Source organism: Helianthus annuus, chromosome 9, assembly GCF_002127325.2.
Source record: "Helianthus annuus cultivar XRQ/B chromosome 9, HanXRQr2.0-SUNRISE, whole genome shotgun sequence".
Lineage (NCBI taxonomy): Eukaryota > Viridiplantae > Streptophyta > Magnoliopsida > Asterales > Asteraceae > Helianthus > Helianthus annuus.
Genome location: NC_035441.2, coordinates 63,055,518 through 63,076,591, shown reverse-complemented (window position 1 = coordinate 63,076,591; position 21,074 = coordinate 63,055,518). Strand labels below are relative to the sequence as shown.

At 35.8% G+C, this 21,074-nt stretch overlaps 1 protein-coding gene and 1 long non-coding RNA gene across 8 annotated transcripts; one reads left to right on the top strand and one right to left on the bottom strand.

Annotated features, from left to right (window-relative positions):
- Window positions 1–12,012: 12,012 nt before the first annotated feature.
- LOC110877642 lies at window positions 12,013–17,579 on the bottom strand. 7 transcript variants are annotated; one of them, XR_004866722.1, is made up of 13 exons: window positions 17,513–17,579; window positions 17,299–17,428; window positions 16,934–17,061; window positions 16,470–16,550; window positions 16,211–16,373; window positions 15,910–16,024; window positions 15,691–15,782; window positions 15,506–15,585; window positions 15,231–15,393; window positions 14,163–14,901; window positions 13,638–13,719; window positions 13,392–13,553; window positions 13,136–13,299 (listed from the first exon to the last, which is right to left on the bottom strand). It is a non-coding gene; the product is annotated as an uncharacterized LOC110877642 (long non-coding RNA). The 7 variants fall into 7 exon arrangements; XR_004866721.1 differs by lacking the exons at window positions 13,136–13,299; window positions 17,513–17,579 and adding an exon at window positions 12,013–12,299 and having other exon boundaries at window positions 17,299–17,504; XR_004866723.1 differs by lacking the exon at window positions 17,513–17,579 and having other exon boundaries at window positions 15,684–15,782; window positions 17,299–17,504.
- Window positions 17,580–18,075: 496 nt separating this feature from the next.
- On the top strand, window positions 18,076–20,038 carry LOC110877643 (pentatricopeptide repeat-containing protein At5g66520). Its single transcript, XM_022125805.2, has one exon. The coding sequence runs from the start codon at window positions 18,156–18,158 to the stop codon at window positions 19,911–19,913; it is 1,758 nt and encodes a 585-aa protein (XP_021981497.2). The 5' UTR covers window positions 18,076–18,155; the 3' UTR covers window positions 19,914–20,038.
- The last annotated feature ends 1,036 nt before the right edge of the window (window positions 20,039–21,074 follow it).

Below are 21,074 nucleotides of genomic sequence, written 5' to 3'. Positions count from 1 at the left end.
CATGTATTTGTGAGTTTCCATCAAATGAATCTTATGAATATATGAAAGTTTTAGTGTTGTAAATGGGTATGTAAAGCGTCTATGAACAGGTTGATCGTTAATGTTTCGCGAGGACATTAACGTATGCGACGACATAGGAAGTACTCAACCTGTGTAGACGATTTTTAGTGTCGAATCACCTCGACTGTGTCGAATCACCTCGACTGTGTGAATCACCTCGACTGTGTCGAATTCCCTCGACTGTGTCGAATCCCCTCGGCTGTGTCACCCGTACCCATTAGAAAATCACGCACGTTTCGTAATTATACGCGCGTTTTGTAAAACGGGTATGTTTGATCGAAATCATTCGTAAACCATTTAAGTTCCTTGAAATTCATTCGCAACACGGTTTAGAAACATGAGTCTTCGTTCATCGAAAAGTTGTTTATTTTTTGCAAAACTTGCATGTCTTTCCACCCCCGAAAACATTTATAAAAATGTAAAACAGTAAAAAGTGAGGGTTATGAACTTACCTGAAGCACAAGCAAATGTAGCAAAGAAAATAGCTAAAATCAAAGTCCGTGGACGCGTGACACGACCTACTTGTATCCTAGAATTCCAAAGGCACCATGAGGTCAATGTATAAATTCTAGCATATGGTAATATGTATCAAGTCACCCAACTAGCTAAATGTTGTTCTTCTTATCTTTGAAAATGTACCTTGAAATATTCCTAACAATTAGTGACACGTATATGTTTCTAGAAAATATATTTTTAAATAATATATTTATTTATCATGCTTGTAACTCGTCTTGTATTCTAACATTGGAATCCATGCCGAAGATTTGTAAAAAAAAAATACAGCTTATTCAAACCTGAAAGTTGACAGGATTATTTTATGAAATAAACGTATTTATTATATATTTATTTTTAGGGAAATAATCCAATAAGATCTATCGTGTCTTTGTTTTGAAAACCGAAAGTGGTTGATAGCCAAATGTTTATGTACAAAGCTACCCGCTAAGTTTATATGTCGGGTTTTTGTCAAACGTGTAAAAATAAACTTATTTTGATTTTTACATAAAGAAGTTAGCTCAAACTACATACACATGTATAAATAGGAAAATAGTCCTTGCATTTAGTATATATATGATTTCTAAAATACATAAATAAATGTAACTGTTTGTAGAATTAAATGACCAAAATGACTAAAAAGGCTAGTTGATTTCTAGTAAAAATCCTTGTAAAATTACACAACAATAAACATTCCGAAAATCCATATTATATAAGATTATCTAGTGTAATATATATAAAATAAAAATATGAATCTAAACCCTAATGTCTTTCAAATAACAACGGGATATTAATACTTAAAATTTTAAGAACATTTTCCAAAAATCCATGTCTTTTAAATATAGTTTTACAACTTACATGTGGAAACTAACTAGACAATGAGATGGTATAAGTTAACATTTCTTATAAGACAATAAGGATTTGAGACCATCTAGAAAAACAAACATGATTATCTAGAAATGGTAAGTATGAACAACCAAGTTTTTAACACTTTTTATATATACTTCAAAATCTACATTTTTAAGCATGCATTATTAGTTTTTAATCTTTAAGTTATAAAACTAGTAGTATACGAATATGTTGGGTAACTTGATTTTGATCCATACAAAGTAATAATAGTTATAAATAAGATTTTTAAAGAACATACCAAAGATTGATGTGAGAAGATGGAACAAAGTGTGGACTTTGGAAAACTTGTAAATAACCTTCCAAGTGTTGGAGGATGGTGGTTTGGTTTTGAGAGAGAGAAAGAGAGAGATGACTAGTTGTCGTTCGTCGGTTGCGTTAAAATCGCGTACGACGCTTCAGTTGTCGTTTCTTGTTCGTTTTTTGATCCGTTTTCAACTACGGGTAATAAAATTTAAAAAAAACGAAGCTAAATATATCATAATATATTAATATCGAGACGGAAATTCAAGTCCGGTGCTTCCTTTTCCTCGTTGATTGTCGGCGCGTTACTGTTTCCGCATTTTTTGTTCACGTTTGCGCTTTGTGTCGTTCGAAGGGATAATCTTTTGCAAAACCACATTCATAACTATAAGTTATACGTATAAACTTCCTATTTGTCGGCGTTGTCAGTATTTTGTACGGTTTCAATCCGTTATTGTTTAAAGTTCAACAATTTTCTTCACAAATCCACATACGCGCACCGTAAGGTTAGATAGGCGTTCCAAGAGCCTAATTAAGCTAATTTGTGTCTTAAACACTATTTGTTATTGCCTAAACATTCGCTAATCACGTCATTAGAAGCCGTTAATTACCGGTTGTCACATTAGTAAGCAAAACATTTTAGGTTTTGAAATTAGAGTGGATAAAATAGATGAGACACGAACTTAAGAAGAAACTTAGAGTGATTTACATTATGGGGTAATCAAGTAAGGCATACACAAATTATTATATTGAAGATATAGTCTACTATAACACCAAAACAACATACTAATTTAAGGTTCTACCTGAATTTTGGCTTCGCTTTGGCTTTGATCAAAATGCAGACATTATTAACGCACATAAATAACAAATTGTCTTGATGTTCTAAATAAATTTGGCTTCGCTTTGGCTTTGACCAAAATTTATGCATTATAAACATACATAATAGACTGACTTATTGTTCTACATGAACTTTGGCTTCGCTTTGGCTTTGACCAAATTTCATGTATTATGAACATAAATAAATAAAACCAACTTAACGTTCTGCCTGAATTTTGGCTTCGCTTTGGCTTTAACCAAAATTCACGCATTATGAACGATATAAAATAATAAACCTTGGCTTAATGTTCTACCTAAATTTTGACTTCGCTTTGGCTTTGACCAAAATTCAGCATTATGAACGATATAAATAATAGACCGTCTTTAGTGTTCTACATGAACTCTGGCTTCGCTTTAGCTTTGACCAAAATTCACATATTATTAACACACATAAATATAGACTGCCTCAATATTCTACATGAACTCTAGCTTCGCTTTGGCTTTGACCAAAATTCATGTATCAAGATGAACATATATACACAATAAGGTAAAACACATAAATATAACATAACACCTTTGGGCCAGAAATGAAATATTTATGTAACTTAGGCTAATAATTTATTGTATGTGTCGTTAAGCAATTAGTTGTTGGGTTCATTATCCAACAATACACATAATAACATAAAATGCCCTAAATTAAAGTTGGGCCATTTGCAAGTTATGGTCATACGAAACCAAACAATATAAGGCTTCCAAAAGTTAACATAAGACATGCGAATTCGTATAAACGTTATGCGAAAATTTATGCAGAAATAATTTATACAAAATATCACATGCAAAAGCTTAACATATAATTCATGTAGATCATACGAAAACATCAATTAATTAATTTCATAAATTAAATGAGCCATGCGAATTACGAGATAAAATCACACTAAAAGTTAGGGTGTGAATTAATTTTGATTCATACAAAAGTTTTGCACACAAAAATGAGCAAAAGGTCACACAAAATTAAGGTGATGCTTAATTAAGGTGAAAAGCATCACAGTAGCACCATTTTAGGATAAACATAACCATCAAATTGGATATCCCAAAACAACAGTGGTAATACTAATAAACAATCCATACCAACATCATCACTTAACGATGATTAAGAAATATATATAATACAAAAATATGTGATTAAAAATCTAACCATTGATCATCATAAGAATCATCTTTAATAATTTTCAATAAATTAATCAAAACACTTCAATATTTATTAATAATTCACCAACAAAAATCAAATCGATACGTTTTTGAATTTATAATGGCCTAGAAATTGATGCTTTAGATTCATATAATTGCAAATCAATTTAATTGTTTTCAAACTAATGTTAAAATAATGAAACGATTCATGCTTTAAAGCAATTAAAACAAGTTTTTTTTTTATTTCAGAAAACGGATTCATCAGAATCGATTTGCAGATAAATATGAATCGATTATTAAGACTAAATTGATATTATCAACATACATGCTCTGATACCACATATTGATTATATCTTTAGACATGGGTCAAAAATAAAGAACCCTAATCATGTTTATTCAATCATAACGTAAATATAGATGCCAAGTTAGAGGTACTTATTTGTAGGGATGATTATCTTTGAGGATAAAGATGAAGTCATGATTCCCGTTATGGTACCTTGTGTTGATTAGGGGTGTTCATCGGTTCGGTTTATGGTTTATTTGGTTTATTCGGTTCGGTTTTCAAAATTTTGTACCCCAAACCAAAAACCAAACCAAACCAAATAAGAAATATGCAAACTGATCCAAACCAAACCAAATTCAATTCGGTTTGGTTTCGGTTAGAAACCAAATAAACCAAATCTAACCAAATTGTACTTGTACTTTTTTTCCTAATTTATATTTATGTTTGTGTTCCAACTTCCGAACATCATAACTAATTTACACCTAACAATATATGAATACAAGAAAGTTCCATTGCGAAATAAAACAAACACATCCATAAAGTAGTAGTAGACACAACCACAAAGTTAAAGTTTTAAAACATAGATCATAGAAACTATTGGATGACTGAAAGAATGGTTTTGAGGTGGGCTTTTAGATTTACATTTGGTACTTTGGGCTGCATAAAAATAACTATTTTGGGCTAATAAATTGTATATGATTTATAAAATATTATTATTTTTATTTAATAATTAATTAAGTTAAATGGTTTATTCGGTTATCAAAATAAACCGAATAAACCAAATAAAATAAAATGTGGATCCATAAACCGAACCAAAAACCATATTCACAATTTGGGTCGGTTTATTTGGTTACGGTTTACGGTTTTTATTTGGTTACGGTTTTTTCTGAACACCCCTAGTGTTGATGGATCACACTAGAGAGAATTTTTAGTGTTGGTGTTCTACAAGAGTTTTTGATCACCGCTTATTATCAATATATGAAGATCAATGATTAATGGTCATGAATAGTGATCCGTTATAAAAACTCTATGTTTTCTCTATTAGTGGTACCTAAAGGAAAATCATAATTGCCCCTTGAACTAATCAATATTTACAATTACTACCAGGGGACTAGTTATGTCATATTGGTAATGTTACCAAATGATCCGTAAGGCCACATCAACGAGTTATTTCTAACATTAACTCTTAAACCCTAACAAATATACAAAGTAGAATTCCACATAAACTATAACACCAAACAATAAATTAAAGAGTAAACTGCCATTTTGGTCCCTTTGGTTTGGGCAGTTTTTTCATTTTAGTCCAAATCTCAAACTTTTTAAATCCGGGTCCCTGTGGTTTGCATTTTGTTGCCATTTTAGTCCAAAACTCAAAAACTCTCATTTTTTACTATTCTCACATCCCTTTTTTGTCTTTATCTGTAGGGGTAGTTTTGTCCATTTAATTTTCATTAAACCTATTTCTTAATTAAAAACCCCCCAAATATAAATACCCATATCAGTTCCCAAATTACATCATCATCTTCAACCTCCCAAGCAAACATTAGCAACCCAATTTCATGTTCCGAGCTTCAACATCTTGACTCCTGAAACCACACCCAAAAGTGTCGGGAAAAGAAACCTGGTTCAATCGGATCTAAGAAGAACGAGGGAAAGAAGGGTTTAGCCGAACTCCACTGAAAATCCCACCGCCGCCGTGAGCGGCGGCACTACCGTCGTCTGCTGTCTTCTCCGGTCTCCTTCTCTCTCTTCGGTCGATCTTCCTCACTCTTGCTGTTGAGTGAGAATGGCGGGGGCAAGGGGGTGGTATGGTGTCGGAGAAGTGGCGGCGGAAGCGGTGGGATGTTTTGGAAGATGGATCTTGGTTGTGGGTTTTGGAAGAGAGAGAGTGATCGGAGGAGAGAGAGAGAGTGACGGTGACGGTGACGTTGTGGTGAGAAGGAGATGGTGGTTGTGGTGAGAAGGAGGTGGTGGTAGCGACTGTGGTGAGGAGGTAGTGGTGGCGGTGGTGAGAAGAGAGGAGGTGGCGGTGGTGGAGATCGCTGCATTTGTGGAATTAGGGTTTGGGTTCATTTGGGGAAGATACCAACTGATTTATTTAGTTTTTTTGTTTTTAATTAATAATGAGTTATAATAAAACTATAATTACTAAAATATCCCTGGGGAAAAGGACAAAAATCAGGGTTTAATTTGGGGAATCTACTTGATTTCACTTTTTGGACCAAAATGGCAACAAAAGTGAAACCACATGGACCCAGATTTAAAAAGTTTGAGATTTGGACTAAAATGGAAAAAGTGTCCAAACCACAGAGACCAAAATGGCAGTTTACTCTAAATTAAAGAACAAGAAAACTCACAAATCACAATAGCACCCCGGTCAAATGCACTCGGTCAACGACGACGATTTCAGCAAAGATACGACTATAGATGACGCAAGTGTTTAACCTATTGTTTTGAAAACCAAAGTAATCGAGTAGTCAGACCGGTTGAAACAAATCGGTCTAGTTGCTGGATCAACATGTATCAAATTGACTACTTTGGATTGAAGTGGTCAGTTGCAGTCGAACTAGGTAATGGTGGGACCAATAAAGGACCACATATATCAACCATGACTTCAAATCTTGAGACAGAATGGCTTCATAGCTAGTAAACCAGTAGAGCGCAAAACATTGGTTACTCTTTACACCATACATTGATGACTATCCATTTGGACATTGTTGTACAATTCTCATGTACAACCCCAACTTTTCATTATTTATCTCCCTCAAATAAACCTTCAAAACCTTCTCTCCACCGAATTAGACAACGTAAAATCATGAAAGTGGCCATCTTTTATAATTATTTCATAAGGTTTATAACTTTTTTTATTAAAAGATGTATTTATTTATCAAGAATGACTAATTCGAAACCCTTCATTTGGCTACCGCGACGATTCGTCAACAAGGGAAAATAACTTTTTTATTAAATCAGTGAACACCTTCCTAGCTCGACCTTTCACTAATCGTGATGATTTGTCAGATCAAGTAAAAAACGAATTTGAAAGAACATGCTAAGTTGACATGCGCGAAACCAATTTCGTTAACGAGGAAGCAACATTAAGAAGGTTGATGTCATTCGGAGCAAACGCTACTTATCATGCAATTTGTTAGTCATTTAACATGAATTAGAGGAAACGTGTTGTTAGAGAGTTCTCCAATAGCTAATATTGTAACACCCCGTGTTTTCGAAAGTCAAAGTCAAAGTAAAGATTGAAGTCAAATGAGGAAAAGATCGCTAATTCTCCTTGCTCAATCCCTGTTTGACTTCTTTGACTGTAGTTAATCTATTTTATGTTTTTACGTTAGTTGTATTATGTGGAATAATTAATTACAGTCGAAGTAATCTAATGTTTATCGCTACGAACCGCTTTACGACTGTGAATAATAGAAAGTAACAATGCGATAAAGTTAATTAAACAATAATCGAACTAATCTAATCATCATCGAACTCGAAACTCGAATTATGCGACTTTGGTTGTTATTATACGTGTGTGTGCCTTATGTGTTACTTGTGCATGTTTATTTATGTTATATGTGGTGATCAATCGAAATGCAATCGAAACTCAATCAAACTCAATCGAAATCGAATTATGATAATTGGTGACGAAAAGACAGCGCGAGATATAGATGCTTGTATGTTAGATATAGTAGTTGGGATTAAAAGTAATTTAAATAGGAAACTCTATCGTATTCTCATCAATCGCAAATCGAGATCGAAATATCAAAAATCGTCGCACCAAATAATCAAACCAGGCGACTGATCGATCAGGCTACCAGCCGATCGAACAGCTAGTCGATCGGACTGCTGTCCGATCGTGCTGACCGACCGATCGGCCAGCCTTTACCTCTTTTGGCATCCTATAAATGCCCCTGACATTGTCAAACTTTCTACTTTTGGAAACCTCTGTCCGACCAGCACGCTCAACTCACTTTTTCTCAGATTTCTCTCGATTCCGGTAAGATTTCGACCTAAATCTTGTACTTTCTTGATCTACACGCACTCCTACACCTTTCTATCTTTCAAATCTTAACTTTTAACTGTGAAATCATCAAGATTCAAGTGTTCTAGGATGATGTCATCATGGGTTCTTGAAGAACTTCATGTTTCGCCCTCAATCCACCAAGAATAACTTGGATCTAGCCGATTTCCACATAAACAAACAAAGATCTTTCATAGATCTAAACATATACACGGTGAAAAGGATTGAAAGATGGTTTTTCCAACTTTCTTTCAACTCTTTTACACTTAATGCCTACAAACCGATAGAAACGGAGCTTGTGCCAACTTACTAATCACCCTAGTAGTTGTACGGTTCAAGATCCGGATTCTATCCACAAGGTTCACCGATTTCGGGTCTAATGTTAAACAACCATCCCGAACAGTTCACTGACCGGGTTTGGGTGATTCCTGTCCGATCAGGAGAACCAAGTAAAGATGAGGTTTCTGTTGTTTGACTCGTTCTCAAAGTACCTCGATAAAACGACAAACAATCAGAACAACCAAGTGTTAGACCGATCGGACTGCTGTCCGAACGGACAGCCAGCCGATCGGACAGTCAGCCGATCGACTGGCCAGCCGATCGGCTAGACATGGTCCCACACTTAATCAATTTATTCTTTTGAAGTTGAGTATTGAACGAACTGCTGTTCGATCGGACTACCGTCCGATTGGATTACTCTTCGGATCATGAGATACTTGACCTCAACACTTAATCGATTTTTCAACATGTTCGACGCACTAGTAATGCCACCCGATCGAACAACCGTCCGATCAGGTGACGCCCTGCTGAGAACTTGTTTTGCTAAAGTACCTAGCCGATCGGGTTGCCGGCCGATCGAACGACCATCCGATTGATCGACTGAAAGGTAAAGATACTTAAAGGTTTTCAAATACTACAACGAAAACTTCAAAAGACAACCATCATACACAAACACACCCTACTCAAAGGAAGAAACAATCCACTCGAACAGCCATCCGATCGGACTCCCGTCCGACCGGGCAACTGTCCGAACGGTCAGCCGTCCGATCGGACTACCGTCCGATCGACCAGCTGTCCGATCCTCCAACACTTGTTTCCATTTTACGCGTTGCTTATCATTATGCTATCGAACTATTCAGGCTAACCTTACTCTCAAGCGCTCCCTTCAATCCATCAATCGCTGTGAGTATACTCGAACCCTTTTTTGCTTTCGCACTTTTGGGTGTTACATACGTTACTTAATCTAAATCACAATCGAACACACTACGCAATACTTTAAACGCTAACCGTTATCGCATGTATTACGTGACTAAATGAATGCTTGTTGTTATGTTTACACGTGGAATGTTGTCTACCTGCCTTAACGACGATAGTACTATAGTTTGGACTCAGCACCTGTTCACACGGGGGTTGTTAAGGACAATTACTTGCATGGATTACGGTGGTAATCATGTATTGCGAACTGCCTCGGGCAGTCAACCCGCAGTCATTGGTATCGATAGATCCATGTCGATAATTAACATGCATCGTTTTCCTCTGTGTACGTGCTGGTTATGCGTAAACTATTTCGAACTCTATATGCTATTCAAACTTGTATGCTCATCTTTACATTTTATGTATTGACTTTATTTTAACGTATGTGACAGGTGTTTAAGATGCTTATATGCTAGGAAAGCGAGGCTAGAATAAAGCTCTAGAGCCCAACAAATAGTTGTCTGTTGTGGTCAAATTATGGGTCGCTAGAAGCAGATAAACAATTGCTGTATTTAAAATCTGAGTTGTCGGAACAGAAACATTTGCCTTGATTTTGTCTGTAATAATTTGTTTACTGTTTGAGATACGGTATGGGACGTATTATTTAAATTGAATAGTAATGATAATTGTTATGGAAACTTCTGGACAATCTGTTTCGCTCAGTGCCGCGCCCCGATGATTCCGCCATCGGTTGGGGTGTGACAAATATGGTAGCAACCAATGACGGATGCCACAAAAAAAGTTATGGATCCGCCACTAGTAGCAACTGTTGTGAGAGGGTTTGATTGCTACCATGGTAGCAACTGGTGCTACAGCTCACAGCCTGGTCACAACCCCTAAAATTGTGGTGGTGGAACGAATTTAGAGAGCTATCTCCAGCAATACATGTAGCTTTGACTGTTGTACCCAAGGAGATAGAAGTGATCTCTTACAAAAACTCAAAATCTGTTTTAAAAGACTTGTGTTGAACACGAATCATCAGTCACAATCGTAAACAATCTTGTATTCTTGTTTCTTCATTTTACAATAGTGTAATATTTATTTGGTAAATTACACTTTTCGTCCTTTATGTTTGTAGCGGGTTGCAATGGATGACCTTTAACTTCAATAATTACAGTCACAATCCTTTATTTAGAAAACTCATTACACCTTTCGTCCTTTAACACTAACCAGGTTAAAAATTTAAGTTACATCCATTCACTTCAGGGTATCATTGTCATTTCATGCTTTTATTTAAATTTTTTTTAATAAATAAAACAAAAAATTACATATATAACGTATCTTCCCGAATTCCTAACCCTAATCACTCACCATCTCTCTGCTTCTTTCTCCCACATTTCCTAACCCTAATCACCAACCTCCACCACCACTAATAAATCCAGCCACCACCACCACCGCATCCCACCTTTCAACTATATCTCACAACTATATCCCTACCCTTGTTTATGAAGCCCGACCCATAATTGATACTAGAAATAATGCCATAATTCAAAGAAGGGTATGGAGAGATAGACCGGTTAATGTCGAAGCACAACCCGGGACCCAAACTGGCACACAAACCGTTGGAAGTTCTCGAAATGTTGAAGAGGGTCGCGATCATGAGCTATCGGTCCACTGATTGAGCGGCTTAGGGAGCGTGGCGTTGAGCCTGAAAGCTTGGGTCTTGAGGGGATTGGGTTAGCTTCAACGGGTGCAATAAAGCTCGGTTTGGGGTACTTTATTTTCTACAATGTGTTGGTGGGAAGGCCTACAATGTATGATTTCATGACGGTTTATGCTTGTTATCTTGCTATTCAATCAAGGAAGGTAGAACCGGAAACCGATCATTTCATTTCAGGTCTCACTCCAGTCTATTCTCCCCAAATCCAACAAACTCCAGTCAAATCCACTCATCATCCAATTCCCTATTCAAAACCCTCAAAAGTTCCAATTTTTACACCAACCCACATCAGATCATGGACCAAACCCACAGAAACACACGCATTCTCCACACCCTAGGAGAAGAAATCATCAGAATCATAACCCCTGTTTCAATCTGCATGCTCTCAGTGGTCATTTTAGTCTCCATATTGGACAAAGATTCATCACTCTCTTCTTCAGTCTCCACCATAGCTTACACTGAAACCACAACCATAGCTTACACTGAAACCACATCTGATTCAGAATGGGACAAGTTCAAAGGAGCAGTCTTGAACTCACTTGTGTTTGTTACTGTTGTGACTGTAGTCACTTTCCTATTGTTGTTGTGAAGCCACGACAGTGGTGGTGGTTGTTTTATTGAGAGACATTTTAAATAAAAGCATGAAATGACCATGATACCCTTAATTGAAAAGATTTAACTTAAATTTTTAACTTGGTTAGTATGAAAGGACGAAAGGTGTAATGAGTTTTCAAATAAAGGATTGTAACTGTAATTATTGAAGTTAAAAGTTATCTATTGCAACCCGCTACAAACATAAAGGACGAAAAGTGTAATTTACCCTATTTATCTTTGTTATTGAGTGAATTGCAAGGATTGTCCTTTATCTTTATACCCATTTGCAGGCGCTGTCCTTTATGTTTAAAATTGACGAGTTTTGTACTTTATGTTTTCAAATCATACACGTTTTGTCCTTTAGCCCTAACCCAGTTAGATTTCACTGTCAAATCTGGTCATGTGCAATGCATATGAGGGTAAAATTGTCTTTTCACCCTATTCTTTAAAAATACATATAAAAGAAAAAAATATTATATATCATAACAAAAGCCCTCTTCTTCCCCAAATCAATCCCATTTCAAAACCCTAATTTCTCTCCAACAACCTGCAACATGACTGCGAGTGGCGGATCTAGGATTCCGACCAAGCGGGAACGTTTTATAAATAGGCGGTAACGAAATCGAAAAAACGTCAAATTTTTCCAAAATTTACACTAAAAACGTCAAAAATTTTCCGATCAAGCGGTAGCGGAGGCTACCCCTTGGTCCTCTATAGATCCGCCCCTGATGACTGCCAAATCTTGAATTCATGACTGCCTGTGCAACTGATTGTTGGAAGTATATCTGAGCAATGCAAATCTGTTAATAAATCTGAGCAATGCAAATCTGTTAATAAATTGATGCTTCTGTGCATCATTTGTTTTGTTCCTAAATCCTTAAATCAGTTCCCATTTTCATTCACAAATAGAAAGTTCTCTTTATAAATACGGTAGGGTTTTAAAATGGGTATCAAACCAACAAATTTAGGGAGATGGGTTTCAAAATCTATTTTCATTCTCATTTCACCGTATAAACACTGCTGAAGCACAAGAACTGGTCAATGGAGGCCAATGATTCCCGTATGCCGTAGTAAACTGACAAAGAAGTGGTTACGGGTCAACTTGACCCGATGCATAACACTCATATGCAAACCATTTAAAACACAAGGTAAAAAACAATAATCAATTAAATCACCAGTAATCTTTACATGAACAAACACCATCTTTGAAATGGTTTTGAAATTAGGTTAATTCAGGTTGTTGGAGAGAATTAGATTTTGATATGGGATTGATTTAGGGAAGAAGAGGGTTTTTGTTATGATATATAACTAGTCTAAGTTCCCGTGTGTTACACGGGTGGCTAAACAGGAAAACTAAGTCCTTTAAAACTGTAAAGTAAAAATTGTAATATTATATATGTTGAATTATTAACGAAAATGTTAGAGAGTGCAAGAAATAATTGAAATACATGAATACGACAAAAAAAATCACAACTCATTGAAGATTTCTTTATAAACAACTCGTTGAATTATTAACCATGTTGTGTTTTAATACTATTTATAATTATAATGTGTTATTGAACAACTTGTAGATTCAAAAACAGTTTTATAAAAAAAAAACTTTAAAGAATATAAAGGTGTGTGTATGCATAAGCAGTTTAAAACATAATATTAAACTATTGGTCTAAGTACCCTTGTGTTACACGGGTTACTCAACGTATGACTTGATAGCACTACCACAACGTGAATGGTTGTCGTATGAGAAATCGACACCAACCTTTTCGGCTCAGCCATCTTTATCTCAACCTAATATAATTAACTTATCAACTATTTCATTCCTTGAAAATACTAAATATTTTTCACAACAAAAAAAAAAGAAATTTAAAAATTTTACTCACTTGTTTGCCTCTCCTAGTTCATGTAGTTGACCATCAACAAATAACTAATCCACAACTTCTTTGTTGTCAAATGTGACAAAGCCAAAGCCTGGTGATCAACCCGTGAAATGATCTAATGCTCAACAATACCACCATATATGGAAAACTATTCCCCCAATTCATCTACAAATTAAAGTTACAAAGTTTATTATCCATACATGATTTAATTAATCCATAGACTATAACACAAGAAACTGTATGATATACCACCAACAAATATTTTCTTTGTTCTTGATACACCTCAACTTCCCTGTGTATCCTCTCTGGGAAGTATCCTTTTCACTTCAACCTAAATCAACCACACATTAGTATGCATAAAAAGTTGCTAATCAATTATAACTAAAATCAGCTACAGCCTACAGGTAGCAACTATGGCCAGTTTTCCTAAAAAAATTAGTCGACGATAACAGATGAAAATAACTGAGAGCAAGTAAATAAAAAGAAAACGGTTAAATCTCATTAGTCGTCAAAAGTTTTTTTAAATTCTTATAACCAAAATTGTTTTATTCAAAATTTGGATTACATTGATAATATAGCTTTTGTAATCATATTTAATACAGTAATAACTAATAGCATCTAAAAAATGCTGGCAAGTCAGCCCAATCTGACCCAACCCGGTCCATTTCTGTCTTACCGAAAGTTACCAGCTTAGAGTCAGAGTCAGTGACCATTACCTATCCCACCCGTTTTGGCAACTCAAGAGCAGATAAAATACAATATATCATAACTCACCTGCACTGAAATAAGATTCTTATCAGCAAACTGATTCTTTAGGAGAGGTTGGCGAAGCATATATCTTTAACAGGAAACACTATCAAACGCATACCCTTCATTGCATGCCTCAACGATTCATCAAGTTGCTTGAAGCCAAGCACTTTGGTCCATGTTTTGTAAAGTTCAGGTATTGCAGGAATCACCAGCTCATTAACACCAAGAGAATTAGATATCGTTATTTCTTTTATGTGAAATTATGACAATATACATAGTTCATTATACATAGTCAAGCATGAAAGAATAAAGATAGGTGCAGAGGCCACAGCCTAGGAAAAATATAACATATTTTTCACATGATACTTTGTAAGCTTCTAAAACCTGTTATAAAATAGTTATTCTTAAACTAAAATAATAAATTGAAGAAGGAATTCATAAAGAATAAAGAATGATTGACATTTTAGATGCATATATAAACTAAAGCAATAAATCGATTAACCCACATTGACATTTTAAATGCGTATAAAATGATCATCATCATCATCATACTTAGTAAATCCCACCAATAGCAAATCTAAGGTAGGGTATGGGAAGGGTAAGATGTAGAACGCCTTACCTCTACCCCATAAGAATAAAGCGGCTGCTTCCAGTGAGACCCCTGGCTAAATAGTAGTTTTGCGTCAAGCTTTGGACATAAGGCACATAACACTCAACAATTGAGACAAAGGCCGATTAGTGCATGTACCCCCTTGTCTTTCGGCTATCAACGCCACCACATGATGCATAATTAACCATCTCCCTTTTTAATGTTACTTTCACGAAATTAGTAAAATAATGTTAAAATTAGTGTACTTTCACTTTTGCACCCCGAACGCCCACACATATATACATTATAGGCGCATACCGCAAACGGGGCGTTAAATGCTTATAAAACAAAGTCCAAATAAAAGGTTTGAGATCCAAATTTTGAAAAAGAGATTAATGGCATGTGGATAAAGGTTGTCTCAGTGATATAGAGTCACCTTGTTCCAAAAAAATATATAAGTAGTAAATTATTATATCTATTTGATTATTATTATGAAATGTTACCTCATCATATGAGGCCAATCCAATTGTGACTGTAGTTCCATTTCTTTAAGCTCCTTCTTGGCATTTATTCTTATTAATTCACTCTGTCTTAGTAGACCCACATGCTCATGCAACTGTTGTTCCATTTCTTTCATGTTGATATCCTTCTCCCATGATTGCCACCCTTTTTAAAAGCATAAAAGTCAGTAATTTATTCGTTTTATTGATAAGATGAAGTAATAAATGAGCAATTAGCAAATGAAGATAATGTATGGTTAGCGAACCAAGTTACTCACACTTAGAACAAAGTTACCACCTGCAAGCCGAAGCTGATAATGTATGGTTGCCTTGCCCTTTGGTTTCTCATCGGATAACTCTAGAAAAAAGAATGAATAAAATACTTAGTTTCAATTCTTGCTTAATATAAAATAATTTACTAAAAGTAAGAGAACTAACAGAAACATGACAAAGCACCTTTTACCTAATGCCTATGCTATACGGCAAGATGTAGCAAAAGGTCATATAATTTGAGTTTTGCAACACAGGTGTAAACCTTTACAATTAAAACTCCACCTACAACAACAATATCAGATCTTCAAACTTAGTATTTATGTACACACATCTTATGAATTATATAGGTATATAATTCGAATAAATTTTCAAAATTCATATTGATTTCAAAAGTATTGACCAAGCTTACAATCTATACAGAATGCAATGTGCCTGCAACTCTTTCATCTTCAAGGTCGATTTCCTGACGAAGTGCAGGATCCTCGTTTCAAATCATTGAATTCTTGGACATTATTTCCAAAAGCCTAACGAAAAACTATAAAAGTGAACGTCTAACATGGTGGTAATTAAATCTTGAAAAAAAATTATTTGAAAATTAGCTTCACAAACTTTTTACTACCAGTAGTCGTTAATAGAAACTCATATAACTACAAAACCAATAAAGCAAAATGATTAAATTACATCCGAAGAAAAAGAGATAAAATGCTTACCCATGAAAATTTAACCATTTGACCCGTTTGTGGCAAAGTGTGACCAAGTCGAATCACCACAGTCGATTAAAAATCATTAGCATATGCGATATAGGATCTGAGAGAGATGATTCAGATTGCTTCTTTCAAACAATGCATCTCAAACTTTACCAATCAACTTTATCTAAACAAAACTCATATAAGATCATCCCAAATTACAAATCATCAGCCCAAAAAAAACAACACATAACACACTAAAAGTAACAAAAACATTAAGAACCTTATTCTTTCCATCCGGGAATACTTGTATGATCAATAAAATTAAAATCTCTCTGTAGTGAAGAAAATGTATGAATCAGATCTGAAACACACACAAAAATATAAACGCAATGTTGCAAATTAAGAAAAACTCAAAACAAAATAACAAAACTTCAAAACAAAATAACAAATTAGTTAATTACTTTCTTGCGTGATAAGAGGATAATCAAAGGCACCAAGATTAATAAGGCAGTCCCAATGACCACCATCTCGCAACAACATCGACACACCACAACATCCCCCACACCACAACAAACTTTTGTAACAGTTGGAAAGGCAGCTTTTTATTGTGAAAAAACTCAGATTTAGAAAAAAAATTGTTTGGAGAGCAAGATAAATGCAATCTTTAAACATGGGAAAAAACAATAAATCATCTATCTTTTTAAAAGAAGGTCCCAACCCCAAGTACTTTATCTCTATGTATACCTCAAAAGCATAAAGATGATCGGAAAACCTCCAGCTTGAACTATGGCCAACCTAATATAGGCCACTATCATATCAATGTTCACCCGGTTCTATAGATTTTGGGTTCTTAGCACTGAATTCAATGAAAGCTGCAAAACAAAAGGACTAATAAAAAATCCAAAGAACAATTATATTTTTCATTAGTAATGAACGTAACTCCTCTATCCCTAAATCCAAACACACATGATGATTTTTCCATTACTAATGATGTTTCAATAAACATATAAAATAGAGATTTAACATCACCACAACCTAAAAACCCAGCAAGCAGTTCAATCGGCCGATGCTCTAATCGGATTACATCATAAATATCAAAGAAAACATACCTAAATGAGAGTTCGAATGATTGAGTTTTAGGGATTTCTGAAGTGGGTATGGCCAAGTACAATCGCTAAAGATGAAGCCGTAGATGAGATTTAGGGTTTGTAAAATTGAATGTGGGTGAAAGATGATAGCCTGCAGAAATCAATTTGATTAGGTTTTGAGATTTAAAGAGAAATCAATTTGTCTTCAATTGATTGAGAGAATTGATTAGGTTACCAAATTGAAGAAAAGCGTATATAGGAAGAAGGAAAATGACGCCCAAATCACAATTCTCTGGCTAAAGAGATATGCCACATCAAGGTCAAAAAGTCAATCTTTATTTTGCTTTAGTATAATAGATAGATATTTTTTATTTTAAATGTATTTTAAAAGAATAGGGTGAAAAGACAATTTTACCCTCATGTGCATTGCACATGACCAGATTTGACAGAAAAATCTAACTGGGTTAGGGCTAAAGGATAAAACGTGTATTATTTGAAAACATAAAGTATAAAACTCGTCAATTTTAAATATAAAGGACAGCGACTGCAAATGGGTATAAAGATAAAGGACAATTCTTTTGTTATTTGTAATTTGTTTTCTTTACAATAATGCAATTTTTTTTGAACGATCACTGAATTATTCAAATTGGCTACTAGCGAAATTCATCACACAACCTTACCCAGGCCGAATCCCGTGAACACTAACTTCTTAAAATAATGATATTATCCTTCTGACTTGCATCAAATTTTATTATTTTTTTTGCATTTTTATCAATCTTAAAAACTATGTAATACCAGAACTATGAATCTCTTCCCTACAAAACCCCCTCTTCCCACCTCAACACGAACAACACCACCAATCCCATTCCAACTTTTATATGTTCATCATCACCAAACCAAAACCCCCAATTTCTAAAACCCTAATCTCTTCTCTCCTCCACATCAAACTATCACACGCCGGCAACCCCCACCACACCCCATCACCCCTCTCACTCCTCAAAAACCCATCAATTTTCTCCATCAATAACCTCCTTAGATCCTTCACCAACACCCATTCACCCCACAAAACCCTCAGTTTTTACTCTTTCATCCGTAAAAACAATAATTTCAAACCCAATAATTATACATTTACGTTTCTGCTTCAAGCATGTACTAAGTTTAATAATATTGTTGCTGGGTTTCTGGTTCATGGTCATGTTATTAAGCTCGGTTTTTATGGAGATGTGTTTGTTGGAAACAGTTTGGTTAATTTGTACTTTGTTTTTGGTGAGGAGAAATGTGCGCGCCAGGTGTTTGATGAAATGTCTAGGCGAGATTTGGTTACGTGGAATGTGGTTATTGCTGGGTGGGTTAAGTTGGGGCGTGTGGCGGATGCGCGCAAGGTGTTTAATGAAATGCCTGAGAGAGATGCGGTGTCGTGGAGTTCGTTGATAACGGGGTATGTGAGAAATGGGTTGTTGGAGGAAGGGGTAGAGTTGTTTGAGAGGATGGTGGAGGTTGGAGTGGTGCCGAATGAGGCGGGGTTGGTGATGGTTTTTTCAGCGTGTGCGCAGTTGGGGTTGGTTGAGAATGCGGTAAGAATTCATTCGATTGTAGATGCGTTAAGTTGCCGTATGACGGTTCATGTTTGGACTGGACTTGTTGACATGTATGCGAAGTGTGGGTGCATTGATAAAGCTCGCGAGTTGTTTGATAAAATGCCGGAGAAAGATGTTTCGTCGTGGAATGTGATGATATGTGGACTTGCTACACATGGGTTAGGGATGGAAGCCATTAAACTTTTTGAGAAATTCTTGATTGAAGGACACACACCCGTCAATGTGACATTCATAGGCGTGTTGAGTGCGTGTAGCAAAGCAGGATTAGTCGACGAGGGTTATCTTTATTTCAAGTTAATGACCGAAAAATATGGAATTTTCCCGGAAATGGAGCATTACGGGTGCATGGTTGATCTTTTGAGTCGTGCGGGATTGGTGACCGACGCTATTGAATTTGTCGAACAAATGCCAATTGAACCCGACCCTGTTTTATGGGTCACTATTCTTGGTGCTTGCAGGACACATGGGTTAGTAGAACTTGGTGAAAAAACTGGTCAAAAACTAATCGCGTTAGATCCAACTCGCCATGGAAATTACGTACAGTTATCTAGTATTTACGCAAGATCAAACAAATGGGAAGAAGTAGTAAGAACACGAGGGCTGATAACCAGTCAAAATTCCAAAAAGGTTCCAGGATGGAGTTTGATCGAGGCGCAGGGGAAGATCCATCGGTTTGTTGCTGGAGATCGACAACATGATCGAACGTTGGAGATTTACATGATGCTTGATAAGATGAATGCTAGGATTGCAGAGGCTGGTTACTCGCCTAATGTGTGTCCAGTTTTGCATGATGTAGAGGAGGAAGAGAAGGTTAATGCGGTTAAAGAGCATAGCGAGAGGTTAGCGATTGCGTTTGGTTTGCTGGTGACAGAGGCTGGTGAATGCATCCGCGTGGTGAAGAATTTACGGGTTTGTGGGGATTGTCATGAGATGACCAAGATTACATCAATGGTGTTTGAAAGAGAGATTGTAGTGAGAGATGGGTGCAGATTTCATCATTTTCGAGGAGGCGAATGTTCCTGCGGGGATTATTGGTAATGTAAGATTAGGAATTTGGTTTGTGTTTATTTTCGAAAATTTGACTGACATTACATGTGAATGATGCTATAGCTTTTCCCATTTATCAACTAACATTTAATAAAACGATTCAGTTTTTATTACAATTTCTAATGATCAATCAATGCCAAAGTACTAGCAAATCAAAGCTATTCTAAACATCAAAATCCAAATGATGAATTCAAGCCACAAAACTCTATGGTCTCAAAACCCTAGTGGCGCTGACGCGAGCGCGGTCCAGTGTGTTCGTGCAGACAAACGGAAAGCGCGGTCCAGTGTGTTCGTGCAGACAAACGGAAAGCGCGGTCCAGTGTGTTCGTGCAGACAAACGGAAGTGTTTTTATCGTCATAAGATCAAGTCAACCTATTAATTCTTCGTAAACATGTCCAGATTGTTGGTAGATATTGCTCATTTAGGTAACACTCTGTAGGGATCCATTTGTGGTAGCTATATGTTCTATATGCATAGTTTGTTATCAGTGGTAGACCCAAGATATATTTTCGCCTAAAAATTACACTCTTTTTTTTCTAAATGGGGCAGCTGCCCCCACTCTTGTATGTAGGTCTCCACTGCTCGTTGGGTATTCACCTGAGTAATCAGTAGGCAATATATTTTTCTTTTAATGGTGTCAGAGTTGAGACTTGAGATCCAACATGTGGTACATATATTGCCTAATATTTAACATAAACTCAACTTTGTACCATAACTAGTTATAGCCCCGTCCGCGTTGCGGGGCGATGGCCGAATAATGAGCGAGTGTTAGGCAGCTCATTGACACGAAAAACAATTAAATCGAGTCAACCAACTAAAAAAACAGAATTTTATTTTGAACTGCTGGCGAAAAGGTAATTCTGAGTTGAGGGCAAAACCACAATTTTATTTTGAATGGAGGGAAAAATCGTAATTTTGAGTTGGGAACAAAATTGTAATTTTATTTTGCGTTAGGAGCAAAACTGTAATTTTAAAGAGGGGGCAAAAACGTTATTTTAGAATTAATATAAAATAATAAACTGGTTGGTCCAATGGGTGAGTGCTAGGCAAAGTCGTAATTTTGAATTAAAGGCAAGATCGTAATTTTGAGATGGGGAAAAATGTAAATTTTATTTTGAGTTGAGGGCAAAAACATAATTTTAAAATGGATA

Coding starts and splice junctions, on each gene's coding strand:
- LOC110877643 (XM_022125805.2), top strand. CDS start 18,156: ATGTTCATCATCACCAAACCAAAACCCCCAATTTCTAAAACCCTAATC.